At 39.2% G+C, this 20935-nt stretch overlaps 1 protein-coding gene across 1 annotated transcript; it reads left to right on the top strand.

Moving 5' to 3' along the window:
* Nucleotides 1-1794: 1794 nt before the first annotated feature.
* Nucleotides 1795-19683, top strand: GOLPH3 (golgi phosphoprotein 3 (coat-protein); the record flags this gene model as incomplete). The annotated part of the gene is made up of 3 exons (XM_011980813.1): nt 1795-1929; nt 8099-8213; nt 17754-19683. Coding segments are annotated over 3 exons (675 nt in total), but the record flags the coding sequence as incomplete, so codon positions are not given.
* Nucleotides 19684-20935: the final 1252 nt, after the last annotated feature.

Genomic DNA, 20935 nt, shown 5'->3' with positions numbered 1-20935 from the left:
AAGGAGCATTTGAGATTGAGACATATTTTAGTTCTCTGCTTCCAGGTACTGTTCAGCTGGAGTTTGCAGGCTATAGGGCTGTTCACGTCCATTATTGCTTTATGAGGTGTTCTTTGTTGTTTACAGTTTGTAGAGGCTCACTTAGGAACTCTGTCTACATGTCCCGGCCAGTCACAGCCAGATATCTGTAACTTTAATTTCATGTGGAATTCATTCTCAGGCTTCGTAGGGCTTTAATTTCATGGACACAGAAGCCATGCATTTTACCTAACTTCTATAAACTACTGGTATTATTAGCCACTTTGCTAAATCTCTGCTGATCTTCATTTGATCAGGCCCCAACACTAATTTTAAAATGATTCCCTAAAATCCAGTCAGTGTCTGCTGCTTCTACCTCGCATTTAAATTGATCTCTTAACACTCATGTTTTTGTTTATCCCCTTGTGCCTCCTTTAATCTAAATTGTTATTTTTCCAAAGGTCACATTCTCAGAAGTGGTGGCTTAGTGAGGTGAATTTAACTCCTTGTATCAAAAATGAAGTTTGATGGACCTCACTGGTCATCTTCTGAAATACAAGCTCACTACTCTGGCCTGGCAAACTGCCAGGATTGACCTTGGAAAAGTGCCAGAGGTGAGGGCCAGGCCTTCCTAATCCTGGGCCCTCCATTCTTCAGAGATTCAGTTGGCCTGTTCTACCAAAATTATGTTACCTGTTCTGAGCCTTAATGAGAATTATTTATAGCTTCTGCTGTCTCATGAGAACTGGGTATGTTAAATTGATAGCTGGCAACCCTCCTGCCAAGATTTGTGGCTTTATAATTTGAACAACTCCAGTTATTTGCTGTTACAGTGCCCTGACCTCATCTGGTGATGTCTGCTTGACCAGTATCCCGTATCTCTAGATGTCTATCAACCTCCTTATGTCTGGCTGTTCTTCCGCCATGGATGCTGCCCTTACATTGTCTCTTGGGGTCGATCTGATTGTTATACTGTTTATTATTCAGAATTTTAGGCATATAGCCATCCGTTTGTTTGTGGGCCCATATGTGTTTTTCTAATATATTCTTACAGAATTAACAGTGTGTGTATTTAAGACACAATGTCTCACAGTTTCGCCCAGGCTGCAGTGTGTCAGTGTAATCATTGCTCACTGTAGCCTTGAACTCTTGGACACAGTGGTCCTCCTGCCTTAGCCTCCTTAGTAGCTGGGACTACAGGTGTGTACCACCATACCTGGCTAATTGATTTTTTTTGGATAGAAACAGGATCTCACTATGTTGTCCAGGCTGGTCTCAAACTCCTGGGCTCAAGCCATCGTCTTGGCTCTGCCTCCCAAAGCACTCGGATTAACCTTGTGGTTTTATCCTAAACAGCAATAAATGGATGGTATTCTGATTCTCGGTGAAGCTAAATTGGCTAGGTTGCCTTTCCCTGAGCTGCTTAACTTGTCCACATATAATAAATCACTATAATCGGAGATTAACTGAGTATTCCTTGGAGTTTGCAGGGTTCTGAAAGAACCTAATAAACACAGCTTAGTGAAATGTGAGTTATATTTCTAAACTTTTGACCTCTAAAGTTATTTGTTATTTGTATATAAGAATAAATGGTAGAAAGATAAGCCCCTGAAAATTATCAATTAATAATTTATGTTAATTGTGTTTTTTCAGTATGTTATTATAGAAATACAAGAAAGGTAAAAGGCACCAAATAGGACTTTGGCTGAGAATATTTGTTTTTGACTGTGAATTCAAGGTAAATTAGCTATTTTGTTTTATTTCTTCTTTTTTTAACAGGGTTACACATCATTTTGGAATGACTGTATATCATCTGGATTACGTGGCTGTATGTTAATTGAATTAGCATTGAGAGGAAGGTTACAACTAGAGGCTTGTGGAATGAGACGTAAAAGTCTATTAACAAGAAAGGTAAGAGGAGTGCTGAGTAACTTTCTTTTTAAAGAGGTTGTACTACTTAAAATGTATGCTTTTACTAATAGCTTTCAAAGATGAAAGTGGAAGTTGATATTAAAGTTGTCTTTATTCAATTGTATTTCCATATCTTTTTTGCATTCTTGGTTACCTACAATGAGTAATGTAATTCATTATTAAGGTAATTGGCCACTGGATCTTACATCTTCAGAAAGATTTTAGACTTCATTTGCTGCTTTTAAAAGCCATGGTTTTGAAAGATTTGACATTAAAAACTCAAAAGTGTTACTGTGCAATTTATGCATAGGCTATTGATCTTTTCATCAGATTATGAGTACTTTTCAGATACCTGTCTGTGAAGGTCTGTGTAGGTGCTTCTCTGGTATAATAGAGGTAATTTAACTTAAACCTCAATCTTAAATATTCAAGACTGATTTTCTTCCGGTTTGTCATTGTGTTTCTTGAGCATGGTGTTTCAAAACTGGTTTTTTTCCTCAATCAGTGTCCTAATGAATCTAAAAGTTTTAGGTCAGAGCTGAACACTTCTTGATTGATAAGCTATAGAGAATAATAGTTCTGTAGGGAAGAACACCATTCATGCATTTTTTTTTTTTTTTTTTTTTTTTGGGAGACAGAGTCTTGCTCTGTCACCCAGGCTGGAGTGCAGTGGCGTGATCTCAGCTTACTGCAACCCCCGCTTCCCTGGTTCAAGTGATTTTCTTGTCTCAGCCTCCCAAGTAGCTGGGACTACAGGCGTCTGTTGCCACACCCAGCTAATTTTTGTATGTTTTGTAGAGGGTTTCGCCATGTTGCCTGGGCTGCTCTCAAATTCCTGGGCTCAAGTGGTCTGCTCGCCATGGGCCTCCCAAAGTACTAGGATTGCAAGTGTGAGCTACCATGCCCAGCCCATTGTTTTCTAGTATATAGAGTTGCTATTCGAATCTGGTGCCCTTCTGATTTTCTTTTCCCTTTTTTTTTTTTTTTTTTTGGATACAGTGTCTCACACCATTTCCCGGGCTGGAGGGTAGTTGGTATGATCTTGGTTCACTGCAACCTCTGCCTTCCAAGTAGCTGGGACTACATAGGTATGTGCCATCATGCCTGGCTAATTTTTTTTTTTTTTGACACCAAGTGTCGCTCTGTCACCCAGGCCAGAGTGCAGTTGGTGCCATCTCAGCTCACTGCAATCTCCGCCTCCCGGATTCAAGCGATTCTCCTGCTCCAGCCTCCCTAGTAGCTGGGACTACAGGCATGCACCACCACACCCGGCCAATTTTTTTTTTTTTTTGTATTTTTAGTAGAGATGAGGTTTCACCATATTGGTCAGGCTGGTCTCGAACTCTTGACCTCAAATGATCCACCTGCCTCCCAAAGTGCTGAGATTACAGGCGTGAGCCACCGCGCCCAGCCTCCGGGCTAATTTTTTTAAAAACATTTTTGTTAAAGAGATAAGGTCTTGCTTTATTGTCCAGGCTGGTCTTGAACGCTTGGGTTCAAGTGATCCTCATGCCTTGGTCTCGCAAAGAGCTGGGATTACGGGTGTGAGCCAGTGTGCCAGGGCTCCTTCTGATTTTTCAATCTTATTGTTATTTTTTTTCCTCTAGAAGCATTTGGACTCTTCTGTTATCCTTGTAGGTGTTCTGAAATTGTACGATGTGCTTTAATGTGGGTCATTTTAAATTTATTATGCATTAATTTTTTCAGTCTGGAAATGTGTATATTTTGGTTTTGAAAACTTGTATTTCTCATGTCTTTTGCCCTCTATTTTTCTAGAACTCTAAATTGGATATGGACTTCTTGACTACTATTTTTTTTTTTTTTTTGAGACGGAGTCTCGCTCTGTAGCCCAGGCTGGAGCGCAGTGGCACGATCTTGGCTCACTGCAAGCTCCGCCTTCCAGGTTCACACCATTCTCCTGCCTCAGCCTCCCGAGTAGCTGGGACTACCTTGGCTACTCTTAAAGAGTTGTCTTCTAACCTTTCTGTTGAGATTTTATTGTGGCTCTTGTGTTTTTGATTTCCATAAACTTCCTTTTTAAAAAATCGTAGTTTGTTTTATGGGTGTAATACCTTCTTTTAGACTTCTGGGGATATCACACGTTTTTTGAAAATTTCCTTCGTCTGTATTATATCTGTTTCTTCAGAGTTCTTGTTTTCTCTTTTTGGTCTCTTCTGTGTTGGAAGCTTTCTTTCACATGTTATCCTTGATTATCTATTTATATTTAGGAATGTCTCCCGTCCCCCCAAAAAAAGAAGCTAAATAAAAATTACATGTTTGAATAGAACATGTTTATTTGTGAACCACACCTACTACTGAATTTTTAAAAGAAATTTAGAACTAACTCGAGTCACTGACAAGTTGTAAGCAGAAGCAGTGGAATGCCATGGTAAGATTTCCCTGTTAGAAAGATCAGTGAGGAGAATGGATTGAAAAGGCTAAAACTAGTTTAGGGAAATTAGTTAAGAGGCTTATCTTAATCCAAGTGAAAAACAACCTGATTAGGCGGACCAGAATATAGTTGTCCCTCAGTATCTGTGGGCAATTGGTTCTAGGACTCCCCTCAAATATCAAAATCTGTGGATGCTCAAGTTTCTCATGTAAAATTTTGTAGTGTGTGCATATAACCTATGCACATCCTCTCCTATACTTTATATCATCCCCAGATGACTTACAATACCTAATACAATGTAAATGCTGTGTAAACAATTGTTACACTGTGTTTTTAAATTTGTATTATTTTTCCTGAATATTTTTGATCCTCAGTTGGTAGCATCTGTAGATACGGAAGGCTGACTATAATGGCAAGGTGATGGAAAAAAAGTGATATATTTGAGGGAGATTTAGGGGACAGAACTTCATAAGAAAAAGTGATTCACCTGTACCCAGGCTATGGCGTCCCTGACATAAGATCCGTTGCAAACGGATGTGCGTGGGCAAGCTCTGAGGCCAAATTGCAATAAATAAAAGGAATGAGTGGGATGTAAGAAGTGGTGGCATGGCCACAATATTTAGATGTAACTTTTTCTCTTGAGGCTCTGCTTTATTTTCTTGTGCTCTCTCACCCTTTACTGAAAGCGTGGTCTAGAATAGCACTGTTTGATAGAACTTTGTTTGATGATGAAAATGGTCTGTATGTTCAATATGGTAGCTGCTAGCTACATACATCTATGAGCCAGACACTTAAGCACTTGAAATTTGACTACTGCACATTGACATATGGTGTTAATAAAAACATACACTGAATACACTGGATTTTTGGTTTTGGTATGGAAAAATATATTAAATACCTCAATTTAAAAATACTTATTGTATGTTAATATTTTGGTTGTATTTGGTTAAATCAAAATATTAAAATTAATTTTGCCTTTTTTTCCTTCTAAAATATAACTACTAGAAAATTTAAGAATAGATTTGTGGCTTGTATTGTGTTTTTATATTTCGACTGGTCATGATGTCACAGAGGTAGATACTGTATGTATATTTTAATTTTTTATAAATTGACAAAGTAAAGGACACTTTGAGGACAAGTTTAAGAGAGGACTATCACATTTTAAAAGTAACGTTAAATTGGCTGCGCACGGTGGCTCATGCCTGTAATTCCAGCACTTTGGGAGGACGAGGTGGGCAGATCACAAGGTCAGGAGTTCAAGACCAGCCTGGCCAACTTGATGAAACTCTCTACTAAATACAAAATATTACTAAAAATACAAAAATTAGCCGGGTGTGTTGGTGTGCGCCTGTAATCCCAGCTATTTGGGAGTCTGAGGCAGGATAATTGCTTGAACCCAGGAGATGGAGGTTCCAGTGAGCTGAGATCGCACCATTGCACTCTAGGCTGGGCAACAGAGCGAGACTCCATCTCAAAAAAAAAAAAAAAGTAATGTTAAATTTTATAACATTTAAAGAGCTAACATTATAAAATAATACAATGGATTTAATTTTGATATTGTGGAATTTTATCTAGAAATTTATAGCTTAGCCAACAACGTGAATGAAGGCTATAGGGATCTAATACTTGTCTAAAGCAGTGTAACATTTTCCCTTCCATCCCTCCCTCTGGATTTTTCCACTTTTAAAATGGATTCTATATCTCAATGTAGCTTTTTTTTAGAAACAGAGTTTTGTTCTTGTCACCCAGGCTGGAGTGCAATGGTGCAATCTTGGGTCACTGCAACCTCCACCTCCCGGGTTCAAGCGATTCTCCTGCCTCAGCCTCCCGAGTAGCTGGGTTTACAGGTGTGTGCTACCACGCCTGGCTAATTTTTGTATTATTAGTTGAGACCAGGTTTCACCATGTTGGCCAGGCTGGTCTCGAACTCCTGACCTCAGGTGATCCACCCACCTTGGCCTCCCAAAGTGCTGGGATTATAGAAGTGAACCACCGCCCCCAGCCTCAGCGTAGCTTTTTAAAAAAAAGTTGCAGTATTTAAAAAATTTATGTAATCAAAGCTATTGATAATTTCTTTAAGCTTTCTGCTAGTGGGGACAATTTTTAAAGAAACCTTTCAGGACCAGGTGCAGTGGCTCATGCCTGTAATCCCAACACTTTGGGCGGCCGAGGTAGGTGGATTACCTGAGGTTGGGAGTTCGAGACCAGCCTAACCAACTTGGAGAAATCCCGTCCCTACTAAAAATACAAAATTAGCCAGGCGTGGTGGTGCATGCCTATTATTCCAGCTACTCGGGAGGCTGAGGCAGCAGAATCGCCTGTACTGGGGAGGTGGAGGTTTGCAGCGAGCCGAGACTGCACCACTGTACTCCAGCCTGTGTGACAAGAGCAAAACTCCGTTTCCAAAAAAAAGGAACCAAGAAACCTTTCTTACCTCTCAAATTATATTTCCTATTTAAATCTTTATCTTTTATTGCAATATAAGCTCAGAAGAGCCAAGTCTTAATTTTTGCTCCTAATTTGTTAGCCAGTTTTAATGACATTTATTTAAAAATTCGTTTCTTCACTGATGTGAAATACCACCTTTATAATATAAGGTTGAATACCCTATGTCTGAAATGCTTGAGAACAGAAATGTTTAAGATTTTGGAATTTTTTGGATTTTGGAATATTTTATTATACTTAAGCATTCCTGACCTGAAAATTTAAAATCCAGAATGTTCCAATGGATGCATGTTGGTGCTCAAAAAGTTTCAGATTTTGAAGGAGTTTGGATTTTCAAATTAGGGATGTTCAACCTGTACTGAATTCTTAATTATAATTTAGTCTTATTTTTGGAACTAATAATAATGCTTAAATGAATTTCTGGATCACATAGTCCAAGGTTCACTGATGAAAAGAGTCAGTGAGTATAAACTGTCCTAGCATGTTGCTTTACTAAGTATTGCACAGTAGTTGTTTTTTTTTTTTCGGGAGGGCAGGGGACGGAGTTTTCCTCTTGTTGCCCAGGCTAGAGTGCAGTGGCACGATCTCGGCCCACTGCAACCTCCGCCTCCTGGGTTCAAGCAATTCTCCTACCTCAACCTCCATAGTAGCTGGGATTAAGGTACCCACCACCATGCCCAGCTAATTTTTTGTGTTTTTAGTAGAGATGGGTTTCATCATTTTGGCCAGGCTGGTCTTGAACTCCTGACCTCAGGAGATCCACTTGCCTTGGCCTCCCAAAGTGCTTGGATTACAGGAATGAGCCACCATGCCCGGCTAGTAGCTTTCTTTTCTTTTCCCTTTGAGACAGAGTCTCACTCTGTCATCCAGGCTGGAGTACAGTGGCGTGATCTTGGCTTACTGCAACCTCTGCCTCCTGGGTTCGAATGACTCTCCCACCTCAGCTACCCGAGTAGCTGGGATTACAGGTGTGCACCACCACACCTGGCTAATTTTTGTATTTTTAGTAGAGACAGAGTTTCGCCATGTGGGGCCAGGCTGGTATTGAACTCCTGGCTTCAAGTGATCCGCTTGCCTCAGCCTCCCCCTGGGATTCAGGCATGAGCTACTGAGTCCAGCCAGTTTTCATTCATTATTATGTCTAATCTGGTTAGGTTAAGTATTGGATTTCCTTAACATAAAAGTACTTTAAAATCTGAACTTTGATATTACATGAATGCTTGAGGCTTTAAGCGTAATGAATTATTTATATAATTGTTTAGTTTTCATTTAATGAGATCAAGTCAGAAAAGGCATCAGTGCATCTTTTCATTCTTTTTGCTTTCTTTTTAGGTAATCTGTAAGTCGGATGCTCCAACAGGGGATGTTCTTCTTGATGAAGCTCTGAAGCATGTTAAGGAAACTCAGCCTCCAGAAACGGTCCAGAACTGGATTGAATTACTTAGTGGTAAGCTTCTGTGAATAAACCAAAAACCAATTTCTGTTTAAAAGATTATGTAAAAGTTTAAATCCTTTAGAAAGGAACTATACAACATAGCCAGAAGCGTGTTTAGTTATTTAGGCACACTTGAAAGTTATCAATCATAGAGTGAAGAAGTAATGGTTTTTATAAAATTTCATTCTCTTTAACAATACTGAATAGATACAGAATGAGAAGGTAATATTCTTTTCTTAGAGCTCCTGTGTTCTTTATCAAAATTACCACATGCTACCTTAATCTGGATAGGCTAGGTTAAGCTGTGGTGGTAACAAACCCCAAAACCTCAGTTGCTTAAAACAACCATTCATTTCTCATTCAGGCTGTCATTCAGTCACAGGCTACCTCATCCTCACTCTGGCAGCCAGGCAGATGGAGCCACCACCACCTGGAGCAGCATCAGTCACTGTCATGAAAGGAGGAATAGCATAGCACATCACTCTGGCTTTTAAGTTTCTAATTATAAATGACATGTGGTTCACATTTCATTGATCAGGGCAAATCACACAGTCTCCCCTAACTTCAAGGAGACAGGGAAGTGCAAACTTAGGGAGGAGTATGTGAAAAGTTTGGTTGATAGTGTGGAGGACTATGACATTTATATTAAAGTTATCTGTATATTAACATGATGTGAGTTTTCTTATAGATAAGCAGGATTTCTAAAAGTCCTATTATGGGGATATTCTGTCAGTAAAAGAGGTTTTTTTAGGGGTTGGGGGACTAGTCAAGTGAAGCAGTGTGAGTGGGAGGGAACAAAGAAATCTAACTGTGATCAGTTAGCTGTAATTAACTGCTATACTTGGACCAGCTGATTTTGTTTATACATAAATATTTTTCTTTTTAAGAGACACGGTCTCACTCTGTTGCCTAGGCTGGAGTGCAGTGGCATGATCCTAACTCACTGTAACCTTGAACTAACTCCTGGGCTCAAGTGATCTATAGCCTCTGCCTCAGCCTCTGGAGTAGCTAAGACTACAGGTGTGTGCCACCATGCCTCGCTAGATTTTTTCAAATTTTATTTTTTGGCTAGGCATGGTGGCTCATGCCTGTAATCCCAGTACCTTGGGGGGCTGAGGTGGGTGAATCTCCTGAGCTCAGGAGTTCCAAGACCAGCCTGGACAACCTGGTGAAACCCTGTTTTTACCAAAAAATGCAGAACATTAGCCAGATGTAGTGGCACATGCCTGTGGTCCCAGCTACTTGGGAAGCTGAGGTGGGAGAATTGCTTGAGCCTAGGAGACAGAGGTTGCAGTGAGCCAAGATAATGGCACTGCACTCCAGCCTGGGTGACAGAGTAAGACCCCATCTCAAGAAAAAAATTATTTTTTGTAGAGATAGGACCTTGCTGTGTTGCTCAGGGTTGTCTTGAGCTCCTGGCCTCAAGTGGTGCTCCGTCGAGGCTTCCCTGAGCGCTGGGACTGTAAGCATGAGTCTCCATGCTCAGCCTGTATTTATTTGTTTATTTAAAAATTAAGTACACACCATTTTTAGCTAACAGGGCAATAATGGGCACTTTACACTTAGGGTAAGGTTCATTCTTTTTTCTTATTGGTAGAGAACATAAACGTATTCTTGATAAATTTGCATTTTTGTTGGATAACCCTCTTGTAGCTCTAATTTTCCTTTTTATCTCATTGAGTGAGAGTAACTCTGACTTACACTTTTCCCCCCTTTATGCTTATTAGAGTTGTCTTCAGTTGTAATTTCTTTTGCAAGAATCTTTTAAAATTACTTTGCCCGTTTGATGAGGGCTTGTTTGGTTAAAACTAGATGATATTACCTGCAAATTCACTTAATTATCACAAATACCCATCACATTGTCAGTGCTTTCTGAGTTAGCCTCTCATGTATGCCTATTAGTGACATGCAGCCATCTAACAGACTCAGGGTGTTAATGTCAACTCTATATGTTAAATATTAGCAAACATAATGTTTTAAGATAGAAATAGAACTGCTAATAATGTTTATACTGTGATGGATCATTTTGTACATTGTCTAGAGAGCATTGGCTTAACCAGTCTTTGGATCTTTCTCATGTCCTGCTGCCAGTGTTGGCCCATGACTGCTTCTGGTGTTGCAAATTAGAATTTGTAATTTGGTTCCCAACTGACCAAAAGAAGGGTTTCTCAAAGTTGTGGTGAATTTTTTTTGGCAGATGTGTTACAGTGCTAAAGATTCTTTTTGTGGAATGTAGAGTGAGCTTTGCCTTCACTTTCCTGTTCTGAAATCCATCTTACACTTAACTGTTAAGTAACATTTTGTAAATGAAGCTTATCAATATAAATGCTAACTGAACTTGGTTCTCACCTTTGGCTGCTGTTACACTGTCCCCACTTGATTAAGCAGTGAAAAGATGAGAAGTCTAAAAGCTTTTCTCACAAGTATGTAAATACAGTTAGGATTTTGCAAAACAATGTCTATTTGGATTAGAAATTTGGGTAAAATGTGAGACTAATACTTACCAAGGTTCTTTAAAAAACAATATCCTGTGAGTTTTAGCTTGGCTATTGATGCCAGAACATTGCCTGTAGCACTTGAGTTGCTTGCTCTTGACATATATTGGGAATGCTGCCACTTCAGAATAAAGGAACAGAATCCAGAGTGGGAGAAGGAAAAAAAGGACATTTTTTTTAAAGTTAAGAAAATAAGAAAATATCTCCTGGCAAATAACATGTAAAAAGAAGAAAAGGAAAAATATCTACTACTCACCTAATTGAAAGTATCAAGATACCAGCTTGCTGATTTTTTAGTTGTAGTAAAATATATATAAGGTAACTTTTACCGTTTTTACTATATTTAGGCATACAGTTATTTGGCTAGTTTGCTGATTTTAGATTTTTAAAAATTTTCTGTTGCTTCAATATGCGGTGTGGTATCAAACACTAGTTACTGCACTAGTTATTGACATACGTGCTATGAAATTTAAAAGGTGCTCCCAGACTGAAAGAATCTTAAAATCCATTTGAGGAACAGTTTTATACATCTAATAATTTAACAGATGAGAGTTTGACAGTGTGGTTCTCTGAAAGTTCAGTAGTTCAGAGAAAAGAAAAATCCTTGGGAACTTTAGTAATTACAAGAGGAAGTGAAACTTAGATTAGGCCTTTGAAGGGTAAGAATGAAATGCAAAGAAAGAAATGTACTTGTTCAGAGGGATTCCTTGCCGAGAAGCCAAGGAATGTTTTAATAAAGAACAGTTTATTTACCTGGGGTAGAGGATACCCAGGGGCTCATTTTATTATTATTTATACTGTACATGTATACATGTTAAAACTGTTGGCCAGGGGCGGTGGCTCACACCTGTGATCCCAGCACTTTGGGAGGCCGAGGTGGGTGGATCACGATGTCAGGAAATAGAGACCATCCTGGCTAACACAGTGAAACCTTGTCTCTACTAAAAATACAAAAAATTAACCGAGCGTGGTGGTGGGCGCCTGTGGTCCCAGCTACTCGGGAAGCTGAGGCAGGAGAATGGTGTGAACCCGGGAGGTGGAGCTTGCAGTGAGCCGAGATCGCGCCACTGCACCCCAGCCTGGGTGACAGAGCGAGAGTCTGTCTCAAAAAAAACAAAACAAACAAAAAAGACTGTTGATAAATTTTAAATATTTTCTGTTTTTTTTTTTTGTTTTGTTTTTTGTTTTTTTTTTTTTTGAGACAGAGTCTCACTCAGTTGCCCAGGCTGGAGTGCAGTGGTGCGATCTCGGCTCAGTGCAGGCTCCACCTCCTGGGTTCACGCTGTTCTCCTGCCTCAGCCTTCCCGAGTAGCTGGGACTACAGGCTCCCGCCGCCACACCCGGCTAATTTTTTGCATTTTTAGTAGAGACGGGGTTTCACTGTGTTAGCCAGGATGGTCTTGATCTCCTGACCTCGTGATCTGCCTGCCTCGGCCTCCCAAAGTGCTGGGATTACAGGTGTGAACCACCGTGCCCGGCCAACATTTTCTAATAATTTAAAAGTATACATATGTTTGACTTGACGCAAGTTGAGAGACTACTGTATTTTGTTTTGTTTTGTCTCTGAGATAAAGTCTCGCCATCACCCAGGCTTTAGGGCAGTGATGCAGTTACTGCAGTCTTGACCTCCCAGGCTCAGTTGATCCTCCTGCCTCAGCCTCCCAAGTAGCTGGGACTACAGGCATGTACCACCATGCCCAGCTAATTTTTGTATTTTTTTAGTAGAAATGGGGTTTCATCATGTTGCCCAGGCTAAGCCTACTGTTTAAGAATATTTTTTAGCTTCTGAAATCTTAAGGCATGGTTGACCAGTTTGGTCACAAGGAATCACTACACTGCCAAATTTATGGCCAAAGCTGCTTTTAGTTTTGTAACACAATGTCAAGGAAGGTAAGTGTTCTTTGCAGTGAAATGATTGAGGTACCTGTCAGCATGTCATTCTCCACTGAAGCGATTGTTGGGCAGTGGACATGAATAATCTTTAAATAACTTTTCCTCTCCATATTTACTTCTCACAATTTCCTTTACAAAAAAAGTAAATATGAATAGATTAATTACATTTTAAATTTGCTTGTATGACTTGTAAAGTCTTTTCACATATATGGTGAATAATTTAGGGACTGAGGACTAACAGCTTGGATCACAGTAACATAAGTATTCACTATTTTAAAAATTGAAGCAGCGAAATCTGTAGAAGCTAGTCAAACTTTTATTGCATCTTCTCCTCAGAGATCCATCTATTGTCTTCCCATCCCACTTACACTGATGTCTTAATTATGCTCAACTCAGGTGTGACTTTATTCTTTTGATTTAGCTTAACTTAATTCTTCGAAAAGGCAGAAATTCTGGAATACCAAGATACTTTGACCACTTGGTTATTACTTTGTGCCTTTTTTCTGTACCACAAATACTGTTAAACAACATTTGGTATATTTCCTACATGGCTTTAGCCTTCTGCTCTTTAGATTTCTTCATTTTTTTCTAACACTTGAGGAGATCGAATAATCTTCTCTTTGTTGGAGTGAGCACATGGGTTTACCCTCTTCCCAGGGAATTACTACAAGATAAGATGGTGGCTGGCTCCCTTTTTATTGCTTCCTTTGAGGCAGAAATGATTGCCAGTAGGAAGGTCCAGTCATAAGTGGAATACTTTATTTGAAGGTGGGTCTGTGTTTAGGCTCTTCTCATTTTTACTAGAAACATTAAACTATAAGTTAGCATACTTTGGAATTGGGAAATTTCCACAGGAACTTCTGTAAAATTTACTAAGTGTAAATTTTCACTGGTTGCAATATGTAAGTTTTAACTAAGGATAAGGTGAGGATAAACCTTAGCATAAGTTCAGTATAAGAGACAGTAGTCATAAACTATTAATCCCACTTACTTCCCATGAGAAAAAATATATTATAGAGCAGCATTAGAGGGATGTGTGTGTGGGGTAGGGGGTATTTTTTTGGGGGGAGTGGAGAGCTGCAAAGAGAAGTTTAACTGTAGATCTCTCAGAATAATTCATTTCTTGATTTTTTTCCCCCCGTTGTTTGGCAGTAGATGTTGTTTGGCTAAGATGTCTCTGGAGCATAGAATTCCTTCCTATTTGACTTTGGAAGGTAAAATAAAAATGGATGGCTTGGGAGTCATTTATTCTGCTATACTTTGGTTTTGTGACTACATAAACATATTAAGTCTGTGATACCAAATTAAAATTGATAGGGGATAATACTTTGATAACTTAACAAATTATTCTTTACATAGTTAATCTTAGGATTGAACTGTAGTTTTTAAAATAGGCTTTTATGTAAGTTTGGTTGTTTATTATTTTATGTTGCATTAGTTTAAATTTCCCTAAGTCATATAACACAATAGTTACCCAATTCTAGCCTAGTGTCTTAGGCTGTCTAACACCTGCCATTGACGTTAGAAAACTAAAAGCAAAACTCATACTATTGAAAGATACAGCAGTTATTTATTGGTGAAACATTGGGTTTACACAATTATAAAAAGATGGAAGTGGCCGGGCGCAGTGGCTCACGCCTGTAACTCCAGCACTTTGGGAGGCTGAGGCGGGTGGATCACGATGTGTCAGGAGATCGAGACCATCCCAGCTAACACGATGAAACCCCGTCTCTACTAAAAATACAAAACATTAGCTGGGCGTGGTGGCGGGCACCTGTAGTCCCAGCTGCTTGGGAGGCTGAGACAGGAGAATGACGTGAACCCAGGAGGCGGAGCTTGCGTGAGCTGAGATTGCTCCACTGCACTCCAGCCTGGGCGACAGAGCGAGACTCCGTCTCAAAAAAAAAAAAAAAAAAAAAAGATGGAAGTTACACACTGTTGAAGGATGTGTGCCTCTACTCCAGGGCTTATGCTATTCTGCTGCCTATGTACTTTGTTGTTTCTTTTGCCTGGAATTCAGGCTTCTCTCCCTTTCGTTAGGATATGGTGAATCCTGCTGGATTTCAAGATTTAGCTTGAAGATCCTTTTTTTCTGTAACTTTCCTATGAAATACCCCATCACATTAAACCATGGTCATTTCTTACCCTCTAGGCGCTTTGTTCACATTGTTCTTATGGCCCTATTCCCATTTTCTTCTGGCCAGTATAGTTGGTTCTAATATGTAATATATTATGAATGTGACTTTCACTTGATTTTAAATTCCTTCAAGGTTAGAGATATATCCCAATGTTTGTATTCTCAGTACCTAACAGGGTTCTTAGAACATTATAAATACTTTAAATTCTGCCAGAATGTTTATTCTGCACAAATAGCTAACATTTACTGAGAGCTCACCATGTGTTAGACTTTGTTCTAAAAACTTGATATATCATTTAATCCTCGTGATAGCCCTATGAGCTTGATAAATTTGTTACTTTCACCTTATAGATGAGTAAATGGAGAAATAGATTAAGATAACTTGCACTAGGACACTAGCAGTTTTTGTTTTGTTTTGTTTTGTTGTGGGTTTTTGTTTTTGAGACAGAGTCATGTTCTTGTCACCCAGGCTGGAGTGCAGTGGCGCAGTCTCGACTCACTGCAACCTCTGCCTCATGGATTCAAGCGATTCTGCTGCCTCAGCCTCCCGAGTAGCTAGGATTACAGGCACCTGCTATCATGCCTGGCTAATTTTTGTATTTTTAGTAGAGGCGGGGTTTCACCTTGTTGGCCAGGCTGGCCTTGAACTCCTAATCTCAAGTGATCTGCTCACCTTGGCCTCCCAAAGTGCTGGGATTACAAGCATACCCCCCTCAACGCCTGGCCCCGGCTAACTTGTATATTTTTGTAGAGACAGAGTTTTACCATGTTGCCTAGACTGGGACTGTTTCTGTTGACTTCCCCCTTACTCCTAGTTTTAGGTCACTGTTTTGCTGCTTTGCAAGTTTGGTGATTTTTTTGTTTTGACTTGGATGCTGGACACTGTGAATGTTAAGTGATGAATTTTATGGTCTTTCTTTAAAGAGTGTTGAATTTTGTCTTGATAAGCAACTAAGTTACTTGTGGATCAGCTTGCGTTTAATCTTTTTGCTTTTGTTTTTAGATTTTGAGATGGAGTTTCACTCTTGTTGACTAGGCTGGAGTGCAGTGGCACAGTCTCGGCTCATTGCAACCTCTGCCTTGCGGGTTTAAGTGATTCTCCTGCCTCACCCATCCAAGTAGCTGAGATTACAGGCACCTGCCATGATGCTTGGCTAATTTTTTGTAGTTTTAGAAGAGATGGGGTTTCACCATGTTGGCCAGGCTGGTCTCAAACTCCTGACCTCAGGTGGTCCACCTGCCTGGGCCACCCACAGTGCTGGGATTACAGGCTTGAGCTACCATGCCTGTTCACTTTTAATCTTTATTAGAGCAGGTCTAGGGTGGTCTATACTCTAGGACAGGTTTAGTCCTACAACTAAGGTGCGGATTTTCTAGTATTCCTTCTGAATGTCCTTGGTTTTTACTGAGGCCTTTGCTCTCTGGCTAGTTGGCAGTCACATTTTTCCCAGCTCTACTGAACTCTTGAAATCGTTCACTTTCTGGTAGTTGTTCTTTGCCTAGCTTTGTGGAATTTCTCTCCCTAACACGTGTAGCTTAGCTTTCAGCCAAAGACTCAAGGAACACCTTGCTGATTTCTAGACCTCTTTATCTGCGTAGGTCCCCCTTCTCCAGTAGTCTGCTTTGCACATTGCAGCTGCCTTAGCTACCCTGAACTCTGATCTCTGCTACCTTAACGTGATGTAACTGTTATGCTCCGCTTGGGGTCTTCCTGCCTGCTCTGCTGCCTGGGACGTGCCTCTAGGTGGTAAGCTTAGGCGGTTTTCTGGCTCACATAGGCTGCACTCATGTGTCACAGTTCTGGGCTGCTTTTGACTAGTGTCTGAAAACAGTTTTTTCATATATTTTATCCAGATTTCTAATTACAGTGAGAGGGCAGTTTTAGGAATGATTACTTCATCATAGGCCTGTGTTCTTTAGTGTTAAGTATAGGAAAATAATTATGTCTGTGTCCAGTTGAATGGTAATATATTTTAAGATAGCAGCTTAAAATTTTAAGATAGTCCGCTAGAACTTTCTTTGATGATGAAAATGTTCTATTCCTGTGGTGTCTAGCCACTGGCCATGTGTCACTATTATATATGTGAAATGTGTCTAGTGCCGCTGAAGAGCTGAATATTTAAATTAATTTAAATAGCTCTATGTGGGTAATGGCTCCTGTAATGGACAGTGTGGTTGAAGGTTTTCTCTCAGTATTACAAAATCTCGACCTTACAACATTTGCATTTAAAAAAGATGCCTGTGGTTGATCTTTAACATGTTCTAATTTAGAAAAATATTATAGTTTTTTTAAGTATAAAAATAGTTGCATGTTCATTGAAGATCATTTGGAAAATGCAGAAAGCACAAAAAAAGTTTAGCACACATAATCCCAAAGATAAGTAAGATTAATATTTTGATGTATTTTCTATAAAGAAGAACCCACTTTAGTGAAAAATCATTTGGTTTTATTTTAAATATTTCTCTCTCAAAAGGAAATGTGTATAGATGGCAAGGTTAAAATTGTGAAAATTTGTGTCCTTCCAGAATTAGCTTTATATTGTCATCTAATAATAGCATGGCCTGAACAGGCTTTCTTACCTCTATAGGCTGTATATATGTAGCAGTTTCAGGAATAACAATCAGGAAGCTTTTTTTGGGAGGTCTGTTAGTTGCAGACTGGTGTTTAATAGAAAACTTCTTATTTGGCTATTGGCTGCTTTTTGACAGCAGCTAGAAGGAAGCTCAGACATCATATTTGGCTCATTTCCACATAAGACTAAGGGTGACTGACTCTGGTCTGAAGACTGCTTGCAGTTTAGTCGTCTGAGTGACTCTTGTGGCTGAGGATGTGCTGGGTGCTTAGAATCCAAAGGTCTGGCTGGGCTTAAGGGATTCATGGTCTAGTTAGGGAGAAAAACATGGCAGATTTTCTTCTGTTTCTCTTGGGGCAAAATCAGATTTTACTGTTTATTTTAATAGTACAAAATTTTTGCAAAATTAGCAGATAATACTCATCATTTCTAACTTCTGAAATCTTTTGTTTAGGTGAGACATGGAATCCATTAAAATTGCATTATCAGTTAAGAAATGTACGGGAACGATTAGCTAAAAACCTGGTGGAAAAGGGTGTATTGACAACAGAGAAACAGAACTTCCTACTTTTTGACATGACAACACATCCCCTCACCAACAACAACATTAAGCAGCGCCTCATCAAGAAAGTACAGGAAGCTGTTCTTGACAAATGGGTGAATGACCCTCACCGCATGGACAGGCGCTTGCTGGCCCTCATTTACCTGGCTCATGCCTCGGACGTCCTGGAGAATGCTTTTGCTCCTCTTCTGGACGAGCAGTATGATTTGGCTACCAAGAGAGTGCGGCAGCTTCTCGACTTAGACCCCGAGGTGGAATGTCTGAAGGCCAACACCAATGAGGTTCTGTGGGCGGTGGTGGCAGCATTCACCAAGTAACTCTGCTTGGGTTGAACCATTCTCCTTTCTCTCAAGTAAACCAGTAGTTTTTCTTCTGTTGACTTCTGGTTTTCTGTAATTTGTACTTTCCCACACTATAATTGGCTTCTGTTTTACAAAATGGTGGGTGGCTTTTTCTTTTTTGTATGTATACAGGATTCTGCTGGTACGAGAGGCCTTCCTCTTTCTGTTTTTAAAAAAAGTTTTACTGCCATATTGGCATTCCATTCCCTTTTGCCATCCTCACTGTTACCTGTTTTGGGTTTCTGGTCTACTTTGACTTTCAAAGTACCTCCAGCCTCATATGCACAGCTTTTGGATGACCTCAGCTTGAGTTTCTCCATATGTGCATGTACATCTAGCATTCTGCCTACAGTTCAGACAGAAGTCACAAAAAGGCCTTCAACTCACCAAAGGTAAATATCTGTATCTATTAGGACGTTTTATACATAGACTTCAGTTGAGATGTATACTTAGCAAAATTATTTTTAAATTGAAACAGCACAGTAAATACTTAATATAAAATGCCCCTTGGATTTTGCTTCCCATGTAAATCTATTGTATTATTACACTTGTTATAATTTTAACTATAAAGGTCCAGTTGTTTCACAGAGCCAGTCTGGGATGGGCTGCATTCCATTTATGCTGTATATAGTTTGAATTATATATAAATTGCCCCTTCTTCTGCCCACCCCTCCTCCCATCTTAGTATTTTGCAAGATTTAATTGGTTGTACACCTGGTGCCCCTCACTTGCTTCAGTCATGGTTATTTGATGGAGAAATTGACCTGTCATCACTGAAGGAGAGAGAAAAGATGTGTGTCTGATTGGTCCTGGGAATTTTTGAGCTGTGCCATTTATGGTACTCTTTGCCTATGCATCCTCTTTTTAGATTTTTTTAAAATTTTATCTTACTGTTTTTATAATTTCTATTGGGAAGAGGCTTGTGACCAGTACCAATCTTGAGTTTCTTTTTCTGTCTACAGGTAAATTAATGTCTGCTCTGAAATGTCATTTATCTACTCACACGTTCTTGGGGAAAAAAATCAAATGTCAGTCCTAGCAGATGTTGCATGTAAATTGGTAGCAAGTAATGATTACAGCCCAGAGGATTAAGAATTTTGTAACAGAAAGCTCTGCTATGTTTTAATATTTTATATACAATTATGATAATTAGCATTGTCAGACTATAAACCTTTGCTTTTTAAAGTTTATTTTTACTATTTCTTTATCACTGTTTATTGTATCATCACCATTGATTTCATAATGTAAATACTATATATTGAACAAATTAAATGTCAAATTTTTTTATTACCATAGTCCATGTTAATAGTGGGGCTTTCAGGTGTTTAGAGATTTTTTTGTTGTTGTTGTTAACATTCATTGCAAAAGTACTAGATGGTGTATAACTCTAGAGTTGAATTTTAAGGGATTCCCTAATATGTATACTATCTTTTTATCTGAAGTAATAAATAAACTATGATCTTGAAAGTGCCTGAATCAGAGCAAGCATGTCATTTGTATTTTTGTATTCTCATTTAGTTTTCTTAAAATTTTACTTACTATAGCATTGTAATATTTTAATGCAGGGGTTGGGTTTCTTAAAGGGCCAGATAGTAGATATTTTAGGCTTTGTGAGCCACCTGCTGTGTCAGTTGCAACTAGTGAACTTTACTGAATGAAAACTGTTACAGATAATACAAATCAATTGGTTAAGCTGTGTTCCAATAAAACTGTATTTGCAAAAACGGTGCTGGTTAAGGCCCTAGTTTTAATGCATGGAAAAAAGACATTTTTCTATCCGTTGAAATAACCTTCTTTACCTTCAAAAATGACACTGCTGGTGGTAACTACATGTAGGAATTATTAACTTAAAGTTTCTTCCCATAAAGTAGAATTGGGAAACTGATATCAGTTTACTGGAATTTCTTATCGAGTGAAAAGTTCCTGTTTTTCACTTGAGACGATGTTAGAGCTGAGGTAATAGATTTCTGAGGTATTCACTTCATCAGCAGCATCAGTATTCCCAAGCAAGGGGGAAAAGGGCCTCGCCTGAACTTCTGTCAGTGTTTGTTCTAGACCAGAGTACACACTTAGCTCTACCTGTGTGTGGCCCCAACTTCAGTATGTTTCCATATCCAGAGGAGAGGAAGTGTAGTAAAATCTGGGGGTGGTAGTAGTGGTGTTATCAAGAACTCTTTGTCCTGTGGAATATTGTTGCTTTCAGTCCTCTTGAAAGCAGGAATGATGTGACTCCCTGGAAATAAATATTGTCTATGTTAAGAGCAGTACTTCCATGGGTTTATGCCAGTTTGATTAAAAGCCTTTACGTAGATATCTACTGTGCAGAGAATTAGTAGTTGCTGTTTCTTTTTTGGTGGCTTCGTATGTTTTGTAATTGATTGAGTGTTCCTTAAAATAACCTGATTGGCACAGTGTGCTAACAGAAGCTTAATAAGCACATGCTATTTTATATCTCATTTTGACCTCCCCAAATTCCAGTTACTATCTTCACTTTGTGAAGAACAAGCTCAGAGAGGAGAATTTGCTCATTGTCACATTATCTACTGACTGTACGAGCTTTTAATCCTGAGGCGATTGAAGAACAGTGATGGCATTCAGCTACAATTGTTCCTTTCTTAACATGGGCACTGGGAGGGGGCTTCCTTTCCCTAACAGAGACAGAACAGGCATGCAAAATACTCTCATGGTGTTGCAAAATAAAAAGATTAAAGAACATCTCTATTCTAATATCGT

This window comes from Mandrillus leucophaeus, unplaced genomic scaffold, assembly GCF_000951045.1.
Source record: "Mandrillus leucophaeus isolate KB7577 unplaced genomic scaffold, Mleu.le_1.0 Scaffold218, whole genome shotgun sequence".
In the NCBI taxonomy this organism is placed as follows: domain Eukaryota; kingdom Metazoa; phylum Chordata; class Mammalia; order Primates; family Cercopithecidae; genus Mandrillus; species Mandrillus leucophaeus.
This window is presented reverse-complemented; position numbering and strand designations above follow the sequence as displayed.